At 49.9% G+C, this 23,103-nt stretch overlaps 1 protein-coding gene across 1 annotated transcript in view; it reads right to left on the reverse strand.

Annotated features, from left to right (window-relative positions):
- Positions 1-23,103, reverse strand: part of MVB12B (multivesicular body subunit 12B) — a 168,775-nt gene that overhangs the window by 66,744 nt on the left and 78,928 nt on the right. Inside the window, exon 7 of the mRNA XM_029921021.1 lies at positions 11,559-11,653. Coding sequence (XP_029776881.1) covers positions 11,559-11,653 — 95 coding nt within the window. The remainder of the gene's footprint in view (positions 1-11,558; positions 11,654-23,103) is intronic.

Raw genomic sequence — 23,103 nt, forward strand, 5'->3', positions numbered from 1 at the left:
TTCTTTTGTCATAACGTGAGCAAGTGAACGCACTCGTTCTGCCACACAAGTGAAAATGCTCATAGTGTGACGAAGGGGAACTTCTGGTCTCACCCCCGGATCCTCCGTGGTTGTCCAACTTCTCCCCAGGTTCTGCCAAATGCCCCCAGCTTCACTCATGAAGCCATCAGGGGTTTAAATGCATTTGGCCTGGAGTGTGACCCTGTGGCTGCTGTTGTAAGTCAGCAAGGTTGAAGCTTGGTGCTGGGTGGTTGCAGCAGAACTCGGGGAGCCGGACCCCGACGGGAGGGGAATGTGGGCTGGGTGCCGACAGGGACGCACAGGGTCAGTCACCTCGGGCTTGGATGCATCCTAGGAGCCCTTATCCAGAGAAGGAAGCTGCAAACCAGGGGAGGCGCTAAGGCAACTGTCAGTTTAAACAAACGTCCCATCGTGGGCACAGTCCAGGACCACTGGGCAGGCGGGAAGAATAGCTAAGGCTCAGTCCCAATTAAGTGCAGGGGTGGGTCTGGGCCACCCACTCTCACCACAGGGCTAAGAGAAGACCTCAGCAAGGGGGTATTCAGGTGCCCAGAGCTCCCGAGACAAAGGTCACCAAGAGCAAGAGCAGCGGTAGTGCCACCTACTGATGGGGGAGGAGGTTCCTGGAATATTCCCTTCCCTGGTCAGGAAAGATCTGAAAAGCAGGGGGAAGAGGGGCGTGGGATAATGACAATCACAGCAACACATCCACGGAGGCTTTCTGTGCGCCAGCTGTGGTTCTAAGCCTCACCACGGAACCACTGTCATCCCCATTTAACAGATTAGGAAATTTAGGCACAAAAAAAGTTAAGCTCCTTGCCGCAGGCCGCTTAGCCGAAGTGAGGGGGCTGCACCTCATCCCTTCACTGTTCTGCCCAGCAACAGCCAATGGGGGCCACACCCGCATTCAAGATGCTCTGTGGACTCAGGAGGGGTCATCCGCCCAGTGTCAAGGGCCTCACTCTGATGAGGTTCCAGAGAGGACAGTCCAGGGAGTCACCTGAGATTTACACACTGCTGAGACCTCCTATCCCAAGTTAGTCCCAGCATGAGTCGCTCTAGGGGTGGGTGCTGCTGTCAACGACAGTTTGGCACCCGGAGGCCAAGGGTCACACGCATCATGGAGCAGCCTCTCTGGCATGGCAATTCGGAGTTTAGTGGCTGGATCAGAGAGACATGGGTTTGAATCTCGGCCCTGCCCCTCCCAGTAGAAGCGTGGAGAGATCAATTCTCAGAATCCCATATTTCCCCCATAAAATAAAAATATTTATAAAGATAAAATAAAGCTATTTTATTTAAGAGAGATGTGTTTCACAAGGTTTGAGCACGGGAGCTCAGCAACACTAGCAGGTGTGCTGTGCCTATAAAATAGACATAATAGAGGTGCCTGGGTGGCTCAGTCGGTTAAGCGACCAACTTCGGCTCAGGTCATGATCTCATGGTTTGCAGGTTCGAGCCCTGCATGGGACTCTGTGCTGACAGCTCAGAGCTTGGAGCCTGCTTCAGATTCTGTATTTCCCTCTCTCTCTGCTTCTCCCCAGCTTGTGCTCATAAATAAGCTTAAAAAAAACCATTAAAATAAAATAAAATAGAATAATAGCAACAGTACAAGCCCTAAAGGTTCTTTGCAAGGTTTTCCTGGTAAGGATTGGTTGGGATGACATGACAGAATGTGTGCAGGGCACTTACTAAAGTAAGAGTCTTGTACATGCTAAGTGCTGGAGGACGGTTAGGTATTATTAAAATAAATTAATATAATCCATTTTAATAAAGGCAAAAACAACTTCAGCTCCCTAAATGTGTTTAAATTAAAGAAGTTGCCTTAATTACGGCATTTCCCGCTCTCGGCCGGCAGACTATTACTGGGAGGGAGACAGAGCTAGAAAAAGCAAGGCCGCTCGGGCATCCGCTGTCCCAAGGCAGGACCGCGTGTTGGCTCATCCAGGCTCTTCATTTGCCCTAGAGGAAACCTTCGAAGAAACGCTAAGGGCAGATGAAGAGAGGGGACTAAGTGTGCCCTCTTGGTTTTCCAGCATTTCTGGGACTAGGCCTACAGAAGGGACCCTGTTGTGGGTTCCCAGGCATGGCGATGCCAGGAGGGGACATATGATGGGGAGAGGGAGGCACATTCCTCCTTGACGACTAGACACCGGAGATGGACGCACAGGGAAAGAGGGGTCCGAAAGCTGGATTTTCTCCAGTTGTTCTTGCATTCGGGGACTTCACGGTCAAGGCAGTGTTTGGATGGGAAGCCTGTGAAGTCTAGGATAAGAGCCCCACATTCTTGCCCGTGACATGGCGGGCACCAAATCCGCAAACGCCGCAAAGCTCCTCCCCACAGCATCCTCGACCCTGGGGGGTGGGGACGATCCCAGCCACCCCGGATGCTAGACCACAGTGGAGGCACAAGCAGCTTCCAGGAAACATAAGCTGAGATACCGCTCTGTTTCAATTATTCATGCTGTTGTTGCAATGACGGAGATGGGAGAGATTTGGGACTTTAGATCCAGGAAGGCCGGAACTTGGCTTTTCTGGCTCCTGCCCCGGTTCTTCCCGCTGCTCTGTGGCTGCTTTGCTCTTGGGTTTAAGCAGGGGATGTGGGCCATTAAACCAATGCCTGCCTAAACTCAGTCTTGCTTAAAAACCAAAGAGAATGAAAGCACAGCGGGGGTGGGCACCCTTTCAAGGGCACTGGAGTATCTGTCACCTAATAATTTTTTAAATTTTTTTCACAATGACGGAACTGGAAAAAAGTCTTTAACTTTCTCCTGCTCATGGAGCACAGGAAAAAGCAGAAAGGAAAGCCTGGAGAGAAAGCAGCCCCCTCCCTCAGCGCCCCCTGCTGCCCCATGTACTTTTCCTCCAAAAAAAACCACCCAAAAACCCCAAAGGCATGTTGGATGATTTTACAGGAGTTGCTGGCTCACCCTGCCAGCCAGCTCTCTCCTTCCTGCCCCAAGCCATCATTCCGTCGCCCTCCTGAGAAAGGGCTTGTGGGCTGCCAGCCACAGAAAACAGCCCACTTCTAAGTGACGATGTGTGACAAAAGTCTCAGTTTCCAGGGGGTGCTGAGCAAAGCCATGCCGGGAGAGTTTTTACTGCAACTTTGTTTGGACTGATGAAAAGATTTTCTCCGAGCACTCTGATTACTGAGAAGTAACCTTACGTATAAAATTACAGAAGAGAGGGCTAAGAAGACAAAAGACCGTGCTGGGCAAGAGCCAGTGTGTCCCGAGTGATCCTTCTCAACAAATCTTTGGGCTCCTGCTCTGATCGCAGCCCTGCAGGGGAGGGGAGCATGGGGAGAAGGGACATCCCTGCACTGCGTCCTGACGTACAGAATGTTCTATGTCCTGGGTCCTCACGCCAGTTCTGGGCAGGCAGCGGTTGTTACTGAACCGTTTCACAGGTATGAGTGCCTAGCGTGGAGTCCCTTGGCCAGTATAACGCACGCAGCCTGTGCCCACGCGTTGGCACGGCTCTGGTGGGGGACCATTCACATGTGTTGTGTGGTGCACAGCCTGTGTGGTCGTTCGCAGTGACTCCGTGCGGTGGCCACATGTGCTTCTGATTCCAAGTGTCCCCTCAGTCACATGCTGAACCTTCTTCTAACAGGTTTCCGATTGCCCTCGGGAGGGAGCACAGGGCCGGGCACACGGAAGCTCTCAGTGTCTGCTAAATGAATAGAGGAGTTAACTACCTTTCTTTTCACCGTAGTTTAATTACAACCTCCTTGATTCAGAAAAGATGGAAGGCATGGGGCACCTGGGTGGCGCAGTCAGTTAAGCGTCTTGACTTTGGCTCAGGTCATGATCTCACGGTTCATGGGTTCAAGTCCTGTGTCGGGCTCTGTGGTGACAGCCTGGAGCTTGCTTTTGGATTCTGTGTCTCCCGCTCTCTCTGCCCCTCCCCTGCACACGTGTTCTCTCTCAAAAATAAACATTAAAAAAATTAAGAAAAAAAAGGATGGAAGGCAGCCTTTCTCACTGCACAGAAGCCTTTACTGTCTCCAAGTACTCACATGTGAAATCTCTCCAACGCAAAATAGTCTGGGAGTAAATAAACCAGGAAGGGAGCACTCCCAGATGGAAGAGAATCAGAAAAGCTTAGCGTAAGAGGCAGTTTGGGGACAGGCCTGTGGAGTTGGGTCCACAGAGAAGGCAGGTCAATCTGAGCCATTTGGCTGGCAGGGGCAAATGCACACAGAGAGGCAAAGCTGAGGGACACGGGAGTGATTCAGGTTGGGGGGCACGGGAGAAGAGAAACAGAGAGAAGGCACTGGCAAAGTAAAGACTGGTCACCAGCCAGCCTCAGTGCTGGGCAAGCTAGGCGTGAATTCACACAGTGGAACGGGGCAGGCATGAAGGCTTGCTCTGCAGAGTTCCACTTTGGGGAGAGGAGTCTGTGACCTGGGCAACTGGACTGAGGATAGACAAGCCAGGTCAAGGCAGACAGACAAGTAAATGCAAAGCATCAGTGGCCGGTTCTGCCGGGCCTGAGCCCAGCCAGCCCCCAGGCGGGGATGCAGGAAAGTCAGGAGAGGACCACCCTTGATGCTCAGCTCTGGGAACCTCACTGGGGCCACTCGCCCTGGCTGTAGATCCATCCTTAATCCGAAGTAAGATGATCCCGAGCCCGGCTGAGGGGTTTCAGGGTCTCTCTCTCTCTCTATGAAATCCTAGAGGAGGCACCTGCAGAGCGGGGCACCTCCAGGAGGCAAGAGTCCCCGAGCGCCCTGCATGTTTGCCCGCACACCCTGTTCATTAACTCCGGTGACACAGCCATCACGGTGGATGTACAAGAGCACATCCAATTAGCCAGGCCTACATGGATATTTGCACTCTTAAATCTTTTGCATTTCGAAAGGGTTAAAGCTTATTATTAGCATATAATTTATAGTCCTTTCTCCCAGGAAAGGAATAATGCACAGTAAATGCCACATTCATTTTAATAATACATGTTACAGTCTGTGCCCAACATCTGCACAAAGGTAAAGGAGGCAGATTTTTTTGACATGTCCCACTCTGCCATCTAAACACAGGCTTTTTGTTTCTTAAGTGACGGAAGGTTTAATCAAGAAAGCAGGCAATTCATCAATCGAAACAAGGCAGCGTGCGTGCGCCTGACAGCACACACATGGTTGTGTACAGAGCAAACCTGGCCACCTGTCAACTGCACCTTTTACATCAGGATATACAAATACACCATGCGATCAATTCCCCATCCGCTCCCATTCATTTCTTCTTTTCCTTATTATATTTTTCTTTGTGCTCGATTTTGTTGTCAGTCAGGGCAAGAATAGATGGATAGACAAGGGACGCATGGCTGTTAGGGGTGATGATAAAAATTTATTTGCCTTTAAAATGACTTATTTCCTCCTTGATTCGAGCACATTATAAATATTTTTTTTCCTCTTCATTCAGGAATCTCCCCTGTCTGCCGTTATCTACGGCTGCGTCAAAGGGATGCTTCTCTCCTGGATCCTGGCCACCCTCCCCCTCCACGTTCTCCCCGGCCCTGCCCCCCACCCCCTTCTGCAACCAGTCCCTGGAGGTTCTGAAAATTCTCGGCGGAGGATGAAGGGAAGCAGGGGTCTGAACACGAGGCCGCATAAGGCACAGGAGTGCGCCCATGAGAGACAAAGGCCATGGGGGGTGCCTGCGGATGCAGAGGTCGCCTGGCGTTTTTAGGTGGGGGCTTCCACTGGACGATTGGTAACCTCGTCCCTCAACCCACACATGGCTGACACGCACCCAAACACGGGAAGAGGAAGACTACGCGCATGCGCACGGGAGACGCGACCACACATCCTGCAGAGTACCACCGACGCTGGGTGCCGAGCAGCTGTTGGTTAGAACATGTCACACAAGAAAAAAATAAAACAGTCTTTCTCAGGCACCCTTATTGTTTTGGTGTTTGAGCCTTCATTTTCCAACCTGGCCATGCTTTACAGTCGTTCAAATATTAGGTTTATGTTCAATTTTCCAGGTTAAAATTTTTTTCCCATTTCAAAGACAGAAATAATGTAACCACTGCAAATGAAAGGAAAATATGTGTATAATTGTTTGGTATGCGGCAGAGGAGTTTTTAAATGATCACACTGTACAACATACAGATTTTTTTTATACTAAGATGAAGAGCTGGTGGCAGAAATTTTATCCAATTGGATGAAATATATAAATCATGAATTTCATAATACTGATAATTAAATGTCCATCTTCCAATTTAAATGAGGACTAGATTAAAACTGCATGGAGAAGGCTGATATTCAGAAATCATTAATTATTTTTAATTGCTTTGTGCTTTCCTGGTCTGATGTCAGAGTTACACAGCTCATACACGCTTCTGTTTCAGATGAAATCCGCCTCCTCTCTGTGCAAGTCTTGTGAGCGGAGGTGACGAGTCGGTGGACTCGGGCTTGTCCATGCTCACAGGCTTCTTGGCCCAACATCTTGAAAGGGGACTGGATTTAAAGAGGACACGGCTGTGGAGGGCAGTAAAAGGGCTTTTCCAGCTATAGAAAGATTGCTGAAAAAAATGAAAAGACCGAGAACACTGAAGGTGGGGTGGCCCCCCCCCCCCCGCACCCCAGTCTGCTGGGGCGGTGCCAGGTTGCAGCTTTTGTCTGGGTACAAGTGGGTACCCCTTTCACTCTCAAAAGTGATGGTGTGGGCAATCAACGACATGGCCAGCCCGCTGCTGATGGAGAAATGGAGAGGTCAGTGAGGCCCACTGCCTGCGTACTAAACGGAGGAGAAGCCGGGCCCTCGGCTCCCCGTACTGTGAGGCTTCTGGGTATTTCTGCAGTGGCTCACCCTGAATTCATGGACTGCTTGAAATTTTCTTTCTCCCATGCTGGCTCCTATAGGCATTTGTTGAATTTTACTACTTTATACTACTAGGTCATTTTTTTTTTTCCCAAAATGGAGACAAATAAGTTCTTTGGAAAAAAGAAATCTACATTTGGAGATATAAATCAGTTGAGAACAACAGAACAAAAGGTGGTTTCCCATACCTCCTGTTCATTAAGTAAAACCGCCCTGAGACGTGAGCAGACATTCCTTGGTTAGGAAAAGTGATCTTGGGCGCCTTGCGGCAGAGCTGCTCGGTTAGGAGCCGCCTCTAGTGCCGGGCATTCCCCAGGATGGACAGGAGGTCAGCGGGCTCCTCATTCCTGACAGCCCCCATGTCTCCAGCCCCTAAGACATGTGACGCCCAACACAGGAACATTTCAGAAACATCGCACTCAGCCCCCAAGCGTGTGAGGGGCTCAAACACGAGCGGATTCCCCAGCACAGGGGCACCCCGATGTCCCCCTCAAGCTCCCTGAGCAGTGGCTATTCTGCTGTCCATAGACAGCATCGTGCAGGGCCCTCTTTATGAGGAAGAATTCCGTAAAAGGAATAGTTAGGTTCTTCCCAAGAAACCAGCTTGTTTTTAGTCTTATCCATACAGAGCTTGTCCTGGTTAAGAGCCAAACCCAGAATCCCCTTTGTGAGAAACCTCGCCCACAGCCACACCACCCCCTTTCTCAACCTGTTTTTTTTTTTTTGTTTGCTCTTACATTTGTACTTCACTTTGGTTTGGTTACATGTATTTTTGGAGCTGGCTGCTCTCTGTCTGGAACAGGTAGAATACAAAAAAATTAGACATCTAGACATCTACAAAAGTTGAAAGAGGGAAAAGAAAGGGTAAGGGGCTATCATTCGGGACTAGAACATAAGACCTTCCAGGAGCGAGAAGCTATTCCTACAAAGAAAACAGGCAGAGAGAGGCAGAAAGAGGACGTGCAGGAGTAGGGATTTGGGAAAATCAACGTGGCCCTGAGGAGAGCTCTCTCCAGAGGGAAGGTCTTGGCGGCACCTAACTGAGGGAAACACACCAGTTAGAATGTCACCAGGACAGCTTGAACCCACAAGCTGCCATTTGTCCCACGTAAGAATTAAAAGTGTTTTGCCAGCTCTCACGTACGCGGATAGTCAAGTGGGCCACACCAGGCCCCCACCATTTCGTTTCTACCTCCTCTTTCCAGGAAAACCATCCTCAAGCCCTAAAGAGTAGAGAAACAAGGGGGGTGGGGAGACGGGCCGACCTCCCAGGCTCTCATGCTCAGGCCCCTCTGTGCCGCTAGATTTGCAGTCCGTGGTCTTTGGGGGGATGTCAGTGGACAGGAGATTCCAGGGACTGGACGACAGAAGAAAAACCCCACACATTCTCAGAAGGGGACCAGAAGATAATTGACCCGTGGCCTGCAGTGATTTCCAGTAGAACTCAGAAATTCTCTAGAATTCTTTAGAATACTCCAGGAGCCCATTTTGAGTCAGGAGGCTTGTGAGCTCTCAGAAAGGACAAGCCAATCACAGAGGCCAGCGGGGCCAAGAGCAGGCCAAATGAACCCAGGATCTAAGCTTTTTCTTACTATAAAAGTAACACTTGCCAACATAGAAAAAGGAGACACTGCAAAGAAAGGAAAAAGAAGAAACGAGCAGGAAAGACTGGCGAAAACCACTGTAAACACCTTGGCAGGTCCCTTCCCAGACCTTTGCATATCTGTTTTTAATGCGATCACATTGCACGTTCTGGTTGCCACTTAACATCCACGCACACTTTTTTCTCCAAATCATCATTTTTTTCATGCCTGACGAGTTAAGGCCATTGTGAGAGTGTTTTATCATTTAACCCTTTGCTTTGGTTTTGGACACTTAGGAGCTCCATCCCCCAACCCCTTTTTCAGAGAATTATTATTTTTAAGAAGCGGCGGTGCTCATCCCTGAGGATAAATCTCTTTGTACACCTGGGAGTAGTTCTCGGAAGTTCCTACCGGCAGAAGCGGGAGGACCGACGGTGTGCTTTGCGGCCGTGTGAGGAGGGTACAAGGTGGCAGAGCGAGGGGACATGAGCCTCTCAGGATTTCAGCACTGAGTCAGCAGAAGCCCCTCACCCCACTTCCGTGGGCGAGAGAGAACTATAGGCTGAACAGTTGGCATGGGTTGCCTGATGGATCGCATCTGTACCCCCAAATGGCTGCATGAATACGAACGTGCGGAAAGACGGGGTCCAGCTGAACGAGGGAGGACCCTGCAGAGACGGAGCGGGCTGGTCGGAGCTGGGGAGCCCAGATGCCAATCAGGATGACCGCCTGCCACACAGGTCAGAGAGAGGATTCCCGGGCAGCACAGACACTGGGCTCAAGGCTTTCCTTCCTCCCTCCCATAAGCAGCTCATGACCGTGTCTGAACGCTGGGGCCAGACCTCCGTACTGTCTCTTCCTCTCCTTCCAGCACCTTGGGGCACTGTCCCTCCTCTGCAGGCCTGACACATGGTGCAAGGTACAGGAGAAGGGACAGATCAACAGGCATGGCTTTGAGAAAACATTGAAGAGTAGATATTACTTTGATGACGACACATACAAGTTACAAGTGGGCGACTCGTAGGTTTCCAATGACGTAGTTTAGAAAGCTACTGTGGAAGGGCCTGCAAACAAAGGGAGCCCTAACGAAAGGTGTTCGGGAAGGAGCCAGAGTGGCACCAGGGGTGTGTGCCAAGGGCCTGGCCCCTGGAGTCTGAGTGAGCGTGCACCGGAGAGCCGGTCAGAAGGAGAACGGGAGTGTCCGTTCATTTGGTTACCAGCACGGCTCCAATGACTGCGTCGGGCACACTTTGCCTTGACGGTCTTTGGAATACACCATGGAAAACCTTAACTTGGCGATACCAAACTGAGATGTGCCGCTCAGTGCCAGCTACTGTTCATACGGAGGGCGGGGAGGTGGTCTCTGCCCCGTTATCAGAATGGCGGGCGGGCGGGCGGGCTTCCCAGCTGCACCACGGTTGCCCAGTGCTGAGCTTGCAGCCTTAGGGAGCCCGTGGCCCTAAGGGCTCTTGCTGGCAGCATCACAACAGCAGCATCCTGGACCCGGGGGGCAGCGATTTGGTGCCTGCCGCCGCCGAGGGGGGACCGGGGCTGCCTGCTGCCGAGCTGCAGCCTCGACGGCAGATGCTTGGAAGATAAAACCCAACTGACTGCCACTTACATAAATGTGACGGGAAGTTTCTGACTGGCTTCCCCTGTGTCTTGAGGCTGTTACCTCAGCATTGCTAAACTAACAACACCTCATCAAAGCCGCGGGGCGAGGAAGCAGTGGTCCAGAGGCAGACAGGAACATTCCTGCCAAACCAGAGGAGACTTCGCTCTGTGGGTCCTTTTCTGCAGAAATGTCAACAGCTGGGAAAGCCATCAGAGAACCGAGGTCAGGTGAGGGGGCTGGGGGAGCTGAACGCCAAGGCTAGAAAAAGATTTGCAAGCTGGAGGGAAAAAGTCATCCACTTTGATGGGGCTTTCCTCGTGAGCATTCAGAACGGGGCCGCCCCGCTGGGTTGCACAGACCTGTTTTGCACCACTGTGCCACGAAGCATCTGGGGAGATATTCAGCTTTTCTACAAAATAGGTCATCTTTCCACACTCGTTATGCCCCTTGCCGACTTTGCTGAAATAGCCACAGCATGGAAGAAATTCTCTCCGGAGGTGCTTGCCGGAGACGACGTGCTCCCTGTACCCTTTGGGGCCTCCCAGGTCTTCCCTTTCCCCACCCAGAAATGGAGCAACTGGCTTTTGCTTCTACTTCCAAACCTATTAGGGAGTGATCATAACAAGAGAAACTGATACTGACATGAATTATACCATTGTTCTATTTCATCTATTTAGTAACCCCAAGTTGCAATTTTTAGAAAAAAGATTACCTTTTAAATAACGGATTCATCATGGTACATGAATGAATGCCATGTTCCCGTGTTCAAAACGTCACTCACCATTAAGGGTGCGCGCTGGTTAAGTGGTACCGATTTGCCACTTCCGCCCTATGTACAAACGCCCCTGACTGGAAGCCGAGGATAATCGGAGGGGAGCCTGCGGGTTTCCGCGGCTCTTAGCGAGTCACCTGCACTGCTGGGCACCTACTGAATCTCCACTCTGTAATAAGGGTTATAAGAGCTCCCTCCCCGGGTGGACATGAAAAGTGAGACTCGCACTGCTGAGGTGCCTGCCATAGTAACACCATCAATTTCAAGGCCGGGCTCAGAAATCACAGACCTCCACGATGGTGGTCGGTAGGGGAGACCGCCAGGGTCTCTTCTGGCCACAAACCTGGCTTTGGGAAATGAGAGCTGAGGACAGACCTGGATGCGGGCTTGTAAGCAGGCCAGCCTCGGCTGCGCTGCTCCCGAGACCCCGGGGGGCATGTGCCCTGGTGCAGGCAGGTGAACAATGCAGGGACTATTCTCTGGAAGCCTCCCTTCTAGCTGGTGAAATCCACACATTGTTTTTCATCATTAGTTTCAAAACACGCCGAGTATCTGGCCCTTCTCTTAAGTGCTGAGGTGACACAAAGGAAGGAGAGGGCTGGTCTCTGCAGGGAACAGGCCCCTTGCAGGGTGAAAGAGGGAGGGAAGATAGATGCCGTTCGAAGCCAGGAGACACGCAGAGGGAGGTGATGCCCAGGACACAGACGCGGTAGGTGGCCAGCGGCAGAGGCCCCACGTACCTGATATGGCATACAGATTGGAGTGCTGGTACTCATAGTCAGCTCGAGTGCTGTTCCTGCCTCGGAAGGTAGCAGGGAGCGTTAGAGAGATGTGCCTAAGAAAGAGACGGGGGAGAAAGGAGGTTAGAGGGTGTGCAGAGCACTCCCAAGGCCCAGAAAGCCCCCGCGCCACCGACAGCCTGCAGTAGCACAGAGCAGGAGGAGGGGGCGTCCTGATGAGCAGGCCCCCTAATGACTCATATTCCCTCCAAGGAATTCAGAAGTTTCCAGACATGAGCGGCCAGCATTATTTCTAATTCCTAGAAGAACATCCAAGTGGAGGAAAGGGTTTCCCAAGCCTCATGGCATGTACAACCGAATGTGCCTGAAGGAGGTGGGCAACTCGGTCCTGACCTCTGCCCACTGGGCAAGATATACAATGGGAGCAGAACACTTAGGCTCTGGACCGTGGTCTCAGTTTGTTCTGCCATCTTGACCCATTATCCATCCAATGGCTTTCATACCTGTCCCGCTGGGCCGCTGAGGATAACCACGCAGGAAGCACTTTGTGAATGAAGGTGTTGAGTATTAGTTAAACTAACAGCCATTGGAAATCAGAATGGCATGCTCCTCCGAATGGCTATGTCTGCATGTCCCCGCCCCCCCCCCCTCCCCTCCCGGCCGAAGCACACAGTAGGTGCTTAGGAAAGCACCTTTGATTGATCCAACAGGGTCTTTCATGGTACAGGTGTTCACCATTAAAGCTCATAGCACACACAGAGCAGAAGCGAGTATTCAACCAAAGTAAATAATCCATTTGGTGTGGTCATCAGCTGCCTTCAGCAAATGCAAAAAAAGATGAAAATGATAGGAAATATATTTCCTACGCTACAGGTCTGGGTGGGGGGAAAAACCCAATAAAGCCTCTTCCTGGTATGATTATAGGGGGGCTTAGGGAGTGGGGGTGGCTTGAAATAGCTCAGGAGCCTGAGTTTTGGCCACACTCAGTCATTTCCAAAAGGGAAAAGACCGAGAAAGGGAACGTTTACTACATAAAGGAAGCTTTATGTTGTGCATGTTGTCTTTTTCACACGACAAATGTGTGACCTCCAGAAAGGACTGCTCTACATACAGGCTCCTAGGAGGGAAGGTTTTCTAGGCAAGAGCTGCTCCCGCAGAGCCAGGGGGGAGCAGGAGCATTTTGGCTACATGATGAGTACCAAAGGCTGTCAAGGCATTTGGTTTGCGGGGCCGCAGGGTTAAGCACAGAGGCAAACACCGAGGCCACGGAGCAGCACGGCTGAACCAAGCCGGGGGGGGGAGGGGAGGGGGAGGGCTTTGCAGAGCACCGGCTGCACTCAGTGCTGTAGGAACCAGCAGGCAGAAGCACAGGGAGACCCGGTGTGTGTGTAGTGGGTCTCAGTGTCTTGTTACCGCTGCTGACTAAGGAGGCAGAGGGGCGCTCCCGGAAGGAGCGTCTAGGCTACAGGAGCTCGAGGTGCGGAAGCAGGCCACCGTGCATCAGGACATGCGCCAAGGGGTTAAATGAGCACAAGCTACGATAAAGGGGATGGGGTTCTAGGGACACCTTCTCAGAAGGGCACGTGGGTATCAACACAGTACAAGGGACTCACTGGGGAGTCCGGGAAAGCCAACGCTGGTTCGGGGTCAGGGAACACATGGAAACAGGGTTGGAAAGGCAGGCTGGGCTTGGAAAGGACACTGAACGCCTTACTGCAAGGTTTCTATCCCCTTGGATGAAGGTTCCTAACTCTGTTCCACCCATTACAGCACAAATGAAGGCATTAGAGCCACCTGGGGGCTTGCTAACACTACAGAGTCACAGTCATGCCCCCAGGGAGTCGGGTTCAGTGGGCCTGGGGTGCAGCCAGAAGTCTATTTTTATAAGCTCTAGAGCAGGCTCTGAAGGCTGGCCAGGTCTGGGACCCCGAGACAGGAGCAGCAGCTGCGGGAGGGTTTTGCACAGTTGATCGGCGCCTCTGACCACAGCACTTAGTCAATGAAGCTGAGCAAACAGAAGAATGAATTATTGACTGCGGTTGTGGTTGAGCAGAGCAGAAATGATGACAGGTGACCCTGCAGAGGGTGCTCGCCGTGTGCCAGGCCCCGGGGTGTGCAGAGCTCATGCACCTGCTCCTGGCTCCTCACACTGGCCCTGTGAGGTGAGGACAGGGCCTGGCGCAGGATGGGAGGCCCCGCTTCAAATATTGGAAATTTCCAGATGCTGACAGCAGAGCGCGCCATGCGGAGCATGGGGCCCTTCCGAGGCTGGGTGCTGATGCACCGGTGGCACATCCACGAAGCCGGCTGAGGTAGGCTCCGCTGTCACACCTGCCGTGCCAGGGAGAGGATTTCCAGAAGCCAGGGAAGGACTACACTGCAGGGCTGCCATTCCTTAAGATTTCAGAGCCTTGAAAGCACTTTCAAAAGGTACATGCAACCAAACTAAGGACATCCCACGTCTGTGCAGTGCGGTGGCTACCCCTGGGCCTGGAGGCATTCCAGGAAGGCTCACGGGGGAGGTGGGTGTTAGTGGAACTTCAGGAGACAGACAGACCTGGATGGTGGCAAAGAAGCCAACCAAGAGCCAGAGGAAAAAGCAGGGCCAGCCCAGCTGGCCAGTGGTTAAAGATGGGCCAAGGGTCTGGGGCGAGGAAACACAGATGGGGCCTGCGGGGCGGGGGGGGGGGGGCTGGTGCAGGGCCCGTCTGTGTGGTCAGAGGTTACCCTGCAGCAGGGAGGGGGCATGAAAATGCCCACTGCGTTACAGGAATGCTTGCTTACCAACGTGGTTGCACATGGAAAGCAGGAAGTGCAGTGTGCGGGGAGAATGGAGCACGGACCGGGAGCAGGGGGGTACAAGCCTCCTAAGTGGCAGGAGGCTGGAGCCACCAGAGCCTGAAGGCCGGGTGAGGGTGTGGGACCAGGCTGAAGAGGGCTCTGGGGCCACAGCACAGCAGGGCCCTGCCTGCATGCGCTCGGACTTTATCCAGGAGGAGTTTGAAGCGGAGATGTGACAAGATCCAATTTGCAAAGTTAAAAGGTTGCCCGCCTGTGGGAAAGTGAGGAAATAATGCCGAGATGCCACAGTAGACGGTACGAAGCAGCAAATTCCAATGGAGATTATCATGAAACTGCAATTATTCAGCACTACCTGTGTGCAGACCCTTAGCAATTCCTGCCAGAGGGTCCCGGTGAAGCCCTTTGAGTGAAGGGTTTGGGGGAAATTCTGGGGTACTGAAGGACTTACACAGGAAGGGTGTGCTAGAGCACCCAGGGCTGCCCCACTCGACGTGGATTCCCTGGTCTGGACTTCCCTGCTTCTCTGGGGCAGCAGGCTGTGCCCGGCGGAGAGGCCCTGTGGCCCGCCCTCCCTCGGCCAGCCTCTCTCCCTTTCTGGCTCCTCCTCCACTTTTGATAGGTTGCCATTTGTAACGGTTCTGGTTTAGGGTGCTCCCCATTCCACATGCTTTCCCAAGGTGACCTAATCCGCATCCATACCCTGACTCAAGCTGCCCTCCCACACCAGCCCGCCTTTCCCAAGTCCGTCGCTCACTCCTCTCTCTACTGGCAAGAGGGAAAGTCCTGCAAATCTCTGAACATGCCGTATTTTTTTCATGCTTTAGTTTGATTCTATTCATGCTGCTCCCCTTCCTATAATCTCCATTTCTTCCTTACCTACCATCCAAACTCCTATTCATCCCTCAAGAGCCCACCCAAAAGCATGTCTTCTTTGGTAGAACCTTCCCTGGGCTTGTTCTGGGCTCCCTGGGTGTCTGCAGGTCCCCCCATCTCCGGTTCTCACAATATACTTGAAGCATCTATAGGAGCCTGCCTTCCTATCATGACTGTGACCTCAAGAGCAGGGCCAAAGCTCATCACTTTTGTACCCCATTTTCTAGGACGATTTTGGACTTCGGGCACACAACTGTTGAACATATGTTGACCACATCAAGTGCTCAACCTACTCCATTAAAACCTTTGGATCTTTTTGACGTAAGCAGATTCAGCATCTATTATTTTGTTTCTGTGCATGTGTGTTTGCCGATCAGACTCAGGTGGGCTCTGTCCTACACCACGCATCCCACTCCTCTGCGCTCTGGAGGAACACAGGCACGATGGAAGGAGAAATCAGTGGTGGTAGTGGTCAGGAATCTATGGGGTCGGGGTAGAGAGAAAGGTCCTGATCTCCTACTAGAGACCAGGTATGGTCTCACAGGACATGAGAAATTAAAAGAGCATTCAAGTTGCAGACCCAGCTACGTCTCTTGCAGAGCAATTGCTCCACAGGAATGTGCTAACTTGAAATGAAGTTACCCAGAGCCCCAGCCATAGCGGTTCCTGCAAGAGTGGGTAGGAGGCAGCATTCGGGACGGGCAAAGAGGCCCGTGACCAGAGGCTGCTTTAGGGAGAAGAGTTCTCTACGCTGCAAGGAGTGGCTTTTTGCTCCTGTTGTTTGGACACAGGAAGGAGGGGACGTGGGAACGGGAGATTGAAAAGGCTCAGCAAGGCCTCCCTTAATGAGGATGGACAGTTGGAGCTGAGGGGACAGATAACCTGTGGTTAAAGAGGAAGAAAAAGCCACCTGCTGAAGGAGACGTGGCCCAGGGGCGCTGCGGTGTCAGATTAGCCTGAAAATGACAGACGACAGGAACCGGGAGGCTCTGCCATCAGCGGAGCCTCAGAGCAAAGGAGATTCTAGGTTCCCGGGGGTCGGGGGATCCTACACCAGGCACGAGGCTGGGTTTCTTTACCTACACCCCTCGCCCAAGCCTCCCAGCAACCTTTTCAGACAAGGCTAGTTACCTCCACTCAATAGATCAGGGGGCTGGGGCTCTCGAGGTAAAGCTGACAAACTGAAAGCTGGAAATTAATGAAAAGGTTAGTGTCCTCTGGAGGTTATTCCTATTCCCTGAAAGTTCCCCGGATGCATGTCTGGACGACCGGGTGTATACAGAATGGCTAACGCGTGGTCCATCCTGATGCCCCTCTTGAAAATGATGTCCAGGACTCAACACCTCTGCCTCTTACTAGCTTGAGGACTCTGGCAGGACACAGTCCCCCTAATACAACCTCACAAAAGGAAAAACAACGTCGGATAACCCATGGCCCAACCACATACCCGGGGAGGCAGAGCAGTGGCAGTGGGGAATGGCATCGACCCTAGAGTCAGCCTGATGTGGGTTCAAACCCCAGCACTGCGTGCAGGTGCAGGGTGACCTTCAGGGAGGGCACGCTGCCTGCTCGTGTCCACCTCGCTACAAGGCAGAGCACACGGTTAGTGTCGGTGACAACTGCCCATATAGATAGATCCTATTCCGATTCTTCCCACTCCTGCCATCATTTTATAGTCCTGCTCACGAGGGCCTCAGCCCAGGGCCGTTCCAGAGCCCACTGGCGTCCTCCCTCTGCAGGAGAATGCAGTCCCACTGCTCCATGGTTGGGACGTCCTGCCAGCTCCCGCCCATCCCTCCCTCTCTGAACTTGTCTTGTTCACGGTGCCTGTACTCACATCCTCCAACCTCACCAGCAACCTGAACTCTCATCCCTGCCTCAGGGCTTCTGTACGTGCTGTTCCCTCTGTCTTAAACACTCTTCCCCCAGCTCTCCAGAAGCTGGCTTCTCCCCCGGGCAGGCCACCCCCTGGATGCCTGCTGGGGCACCTCTCCTCCGGCCGCTTGCTCGTAGGACACCCCACTTTCCTCTCTGCAGACCCCTCCCTCCTCCCGTTCCATTTGTTTGTAGGTCATCAGAACATGATCTCCACTTAGGCCTTCTCTTTTCACGGGAGCCCCAGGGCCTAGAACGGTGCCCTGCACACAGCGAGCACTTAAAACTGTGAGAGCCCCGTAAGGTAACCGGATGCCTGAATGAAAGGGTGAATCGGATTCTGACTTGCACTTAGAGACAACTGGGGAAACTTGCATGAAAAGTTCCTACTTGTCTCCTCATCCCCAGAACAGAGTTGGTTAAGTGTCTGGAAAATGTAACTGTTTTTGATTCATGAAAATTTTTTTTTTTTACATAAACACATTCATCATGGCATTGCTTAAAATGCAAAAACTGGAATCAAATAAATAATAGGGGACTGGTTAAAAAATCATGGTACAACTGTCTGACAAGATATTTTATAGTCACTTAAAACATTTTAGAAGTGAGGCACCTGGGTGGCTCAGTTGATTAAGCGTCCGACTTTAGCTCAGGTCATGATCTCACAGTTTGTGGGTTCGAGCCCCATGTCAGGCTCTGAGCTGTCAGCTGCCTGCTTCAGATTCTATGTCTCCCCTTCTCTCTGCCTCTTCCCTACTCATGCTCTCTCTGTTTCTCAATAATAAATAAATGTTAAAAAAATTTAAAAAGAGACATTTTAGAAGACTAATAGCCAGAGCACATGCCTGTTACTACTGCATCTGGTGGGAAGAGATACAAAGGCCTAATTTTCACACTTGCAGTTGTGATTGGCTAACTCAGCACCTTGGCTTCTTTCCCATTACCTGATGGTTATGGGAGATTAAGGGAACGCACCATTCATGATCTGGGTGTTGATGGCAGAGGAAGGAGGAAGCAGCAGGTGCTGAGCAGACCGTGGACACTAGGTGCTCTTCTGAAGGGGGTGTAAGAACGAGTAGGTACCGCACTGCATCCAACAGAACTGAGAAGTGTAAGATCGTGATGGCTGCTAGTGCCCTAAGGACACCAAGTTCAGTGAAGTCACTTCAAGGGGCCCCAAGTCATTGATTACTCCGCAAGCAGAGCAATGGGTTTTAGATTTTTAAGTATGTTCACCTAGAGACGAAGACCTTCTAGTACCATCCCTAGGAGGCCTCGGACCCCCAGAACAAGGGGCTGACCATCAGAGGCCAACCATCTCTGCCACCTGACTCAGGTGATGGTTTATTATTCTGAAATCTGTTTGGAAACTGGAGAATTCCAACTAGACGAGCCCTAAATCCTAGGGGAGCCTTATCCAGTGTTCCTCCCGACGCCCTACCCGGGGGACAGCCTGGAGGAGCAGGCACACCCTGCTGAGCGATCACCTCTCTCTGAGGAGGGTCTGGTGCTCCTATAACAAATAGGTCAGCATCACGCGTGCTGCTGACAAGGGCTCTGGCTAAATAGATGCTGAGGGAAATTTCATTTTTTCCCCCCAAGTCAGTTTTAGGCACCTTATTCAATTAACATGGCCACTAAGCTGCAGACAGCTCCATATAAAAGCCCCTTAGTTATAGAATACATTTTATTATGTGACAATAGTTGCCAGCACGATTTATTTCCTTTGATGGGATTCTGCTTTTTCCTTGTTAATTTAAATCTGTATTTTCTAGTGCTGATTCCAGGTCTGTGTGAATTTTTAAAATGTTACCATTAATCTTCTGGACCCAGTGGCCACATATAATGAAGATGGTTCTGCCCGGGCGGCCGTGAGGCCTGCTGTCCTCTCAAACTGTCACAGGGCGGCACGGAGGAGGGTGACTGGGAAGGCAGAAGCAGCTAAAGGGCGCAGACAGACGTCAGTTTTAGCTCTCACCCCTTAGACATGCACGGGCGCACACATGCTCCCGTACATTCGCAAAACAAACTTGGTGGTGTGAAATTACAACTCCCATTGTGCCTCTCAGAGGCTGAGCGCTGTTTTACACCCATCTTCAAGGGCAGCAGATTTCAGTGTGTGCTCCAGGGAGCCCTGGACACTCTCAAAGGGGGTCCATGAGGGTCACAACTATTTTCCTAATCATACCAAGACACCCCTCCTCATTTTTCAACCTCCTCTTGCAAGTGGAAAGAATTTTTCAGAAGCTGTTGGACTTCTGAGGTCATGGCTCTGATGTCTCCTTGCATATTCTTGTGTTGCACGTTTTTCTCAATTTTGATTTCCAGTAAGGTAATTACAGATGAACATAAGTCATGTAAACAAAATCTCTTTGGAATCCGCGATTTTGAAAATTACAAAAGTCTTAGACCAAAAAGCCTGAGATCTGAAGTTGGTGGCGTGGAGCAATGAAGAGTACCGAAAGGAACAAAGGCTTGGGCTTGGTATTCTTCAGTAAAGAAAAAGGTGATCATGGCAAAAATTTAAAAAAGTTCACAAGTGGAAAAAAAAAAAAAAGACAGAAGGACAAGACTTAACTTGCTACATACCCGCATGTAGAAAGGAAAAGAGAGAAGAACAGGAATAAAAATATGAAATGACCCAAGAGATTCACAGTAACTATTCTAGAGAAGAGGAAAGGAAGGGACAAAAAGATGAAGTCCAGAAGGCCTAGGGTTTGATACACTCTGATTAAACGCATCTTGATTTAACAGCCTCGGCATGGCAGGAAGGGGACAGCACCTAGACGGCCAGCCAGTAAAGAGTCAGGTGTCTGGCTGTAGTAACTGAATCATGATGCTCCTCCCATGAGCACTACCTCGCAGGTCCCTGATGAGCCTGTGAATCCCTTTTCTGAATGGCAGTGACCAAACTCTTAAAGAACATAAACTTGTGTTTGGGGGACAAAGCCAGAAGTGGCAGCCTGCTCTGAACAGAAAGAGCATTATCTCCAAAACACTGGGGAATAACGTTTGTTTATTTGCTTGCACTGGGACAAAGAACCAACAGTCGAAAAAAATTATCAGAGGGATGAAAGGGTGCATGGCCTAGAAAACCCAGGACTTTAGGGTTTGTAGGGCCACCGACGGCGCTGGCCAGCCTCCTGTCACGGAGACTCTGCAGAAACTAATGATAACAGGGAAAGGTAACAAAGATTCAGGAAATTATCTCCCAGGTAATGAGCACGTAAGTGAGATGCAGGGAGAAGTCACACATCCTGCCTTTGGGTCAACACCCCGTCTAGAAATACACATCCTCACACCTACGTCTATAAGAAAGGTCACACAACAAGGTAAGAAATTAGCTCTAAAAAATAATTTACTGTAGGATATAGAGAAAGTTACCTGCATTGGAAATATAGAAATAAAATTAAAAAAACTAAATCAGTAATCCTGTGGAAATCCCCCCCCCAATTTCCAGAATCTAGAGAGAGAAAGAATAGATGATGAGGAAAACGATGATAAACACAGAAAACCAACCTAAACATACTTGGTGTTGGAAAGAAATCAGAATAATTAAAAGTTTAAAGCTTACCTAATTAAAAGATAAAATACCCAACCAAATAGAGTCTTCCAACATTCCAAGCAAAAAAATCAATAAAGACTCATGGCTGAATAAATCCTGATTTCCAGCCTCTCTAATTTCAAGACTTAGTGTAAAGCTACAATAATCAATACGGTATGGTATCAGGGCATAAAGGTAGACCTACAGATCAATGCAACAGAATGGAGACTCCAGAAATAGACTCACACATATATGAACAATGGATTTTCAACAAAAGTGCTTAGACAGTTCAATGAAGAAAGGGGTATCTTTTCAACAAATGATGTTGGAACTAGATAGCCACATGTAAATAAATGAATCTTGATGCTTACCTCACACCATTGATAAAGTGACCTGAGATTCACAGAACTATTCTTAGAAGAAAGGAAAGAGAAGGGGTAAATTATTAAAGTCTAGAAGTCCTAGAATTTGACAGCATTTTATTTAAATTTACCTTGATTTCAGAGGCATAGCATGGCCTCTTCTAGAAGAAAACACAGGGGAAGACCTTTGGGTCCTTAGGTTTGGCAAAAATTTCTTAAATAAGACACAGAAAAGCATAAACCAAAGAAGAAAAAAATCAATAACCTTCAACATTTAAAACTCTTTTTTTAAATGTTTACTTATTTATTGGGAGGGGAGTGGCAAAGAGGGAGGGAGAGGCTCCCTGTGGTCAGCACAGAACCCAGTGCTGGGCTTGAACCACGAACCAGGAGAGCACGAGTCGAAATCAAGAGTCGGACGCTTAACCGACTGAGCCACCTAGGCGCCCCAAAACTCTTATTCTTTAAAAGGTTACAAAAATGAAAAGACAAGCCACAGACCTAAAGAAGATATCTGCAAAACACATATCCAGTTTATAGCTAGCATTTATATCAAACTCCTACAACTTAATAGAAGATAAACAATCCAACTAAAATGGCCAAAAGATCTGAACAGACACTTCACTAGAGAAAACGTGCAAATGGTAAATCAGCACAAGACGAGATGTTCAACATCCATGACTGGAGAAGATTGAGGTTGCAGTGCAACAGGACCGCACATCTTCTAGAATGGCAAAAATTAAATACGCCCAAAATATCAATTTGTTGGCAAGGCTGAGGAGCAACTGGAACTATTCTGCATTGGTGATGGGAATGTAAAATGGTATAATGCTGCAGGAAACAGTTTGAAGTTTCTTAGAAGTTAAACAAAGCCCATCATACAAGTCAGCCATTGCACTTCTTGATTTTTACCCAAGCGAAATAAAAGGAGAAGTCTGTACAAAAAATTGCACAGGGGGCACCTGGGTGGCTCTGTCAGTTAAGGGTCATATTCTTGATTTTGGCTCCGGTCATGGCCTCACAGTTCTTGAGTCTGAGCTCTGTATTGGGCTCTATGCAGACAGTGTGGAGCCTGCTTGGGATTCTCTCTCTCCCCTCTCCCCCCTCTCTCCCCTCCCCTGCTTATGCTTGCTCATGCTCTCTCTCTCTCTCTCTCAAAATAACAAACATTAAAAAAGATTTGTACTCAAATGTACTAAACAGATTTATCTGTAATAGTAAAAATTAAAAACAAGCCAAATGCCCAGTGATTTGATAAATATACCATAGTATCCACACAATGGATACTACTCAACAATAAAAAAAATAAATTGTTGACACACCCAAGGTGGGTAAATCTCAAGATAATTATGCCAAGTAAAATAAGCAACGTAAAAGGTACATGTGGTATCATTCTGTTATGTAAAGTTCTAGAAAATGCAAACTGAGCCATAGGGATAGAAAGCAGATCAGTGGTGGTCTGAGGAAAGCGGGCGTACCATGAAGCAGGACGGGGAGGGTTTGCGGGTGGCGGATATATTTAGGACGCTGATTTCAGTGATGGCATCCTATGTCAAAGCTCATCAAATCCTACTTTAAATAGGTGTAGTCTATCCTATTTCAAGTATACTTTAGTGAAGCTGAAAATACTGACCTGATCTTAAAAAACAAAAAAACACAAAACACAAACACCTAAAGAAAGAGCCACTGGGCTGTCAGAACTCTATAAACGGCAATGGAAAGAGGCCCACCCCTCGATGAATCCTGGCAGATACTGACAGTGACCTCAGACTTTTCCTCTCTCATACTACCTGCCTGAAGACAAAGGAGCCGCAGAAGGTTTGAAGGAAGAGAGCGAGCTGCATTTCGGAAATTTCTTATTCCCTTAGCTGGTCTTTTGTAAGTGAAGATGTTGACAAAGTAAGACCGTCTACGTCCCTTTCTCTGAAAGAAATACGTTCAAACAGGCTCCAAACAATCTGAAATTAAGAGTTAAGAATGGAGAAGAGAGCAGACCAAAGGACCTGCATTTTTTCTTTCCCTCTAGAAATGTAGCCTGAGGAGATAACTGGGAATATGGCAAGGGACTTACTGAAGACAAAAACCAGGC

The sequence above is a fragment of the Suricata suricatta genome, chromosome 13, assembly GCF_006229205.1.
Source record: "Suricata suricatta isolate VVHF042 chromosome 13, meerkat_22Aug2017_6uvM2_HiC, whole genome shotgun sequence".
Lineage (NCBI taxonomy): Eukaryota > Metazoa > Chordata > Mammalia > Carnivora > Herpestidae > Suricata > Suricata suricatta.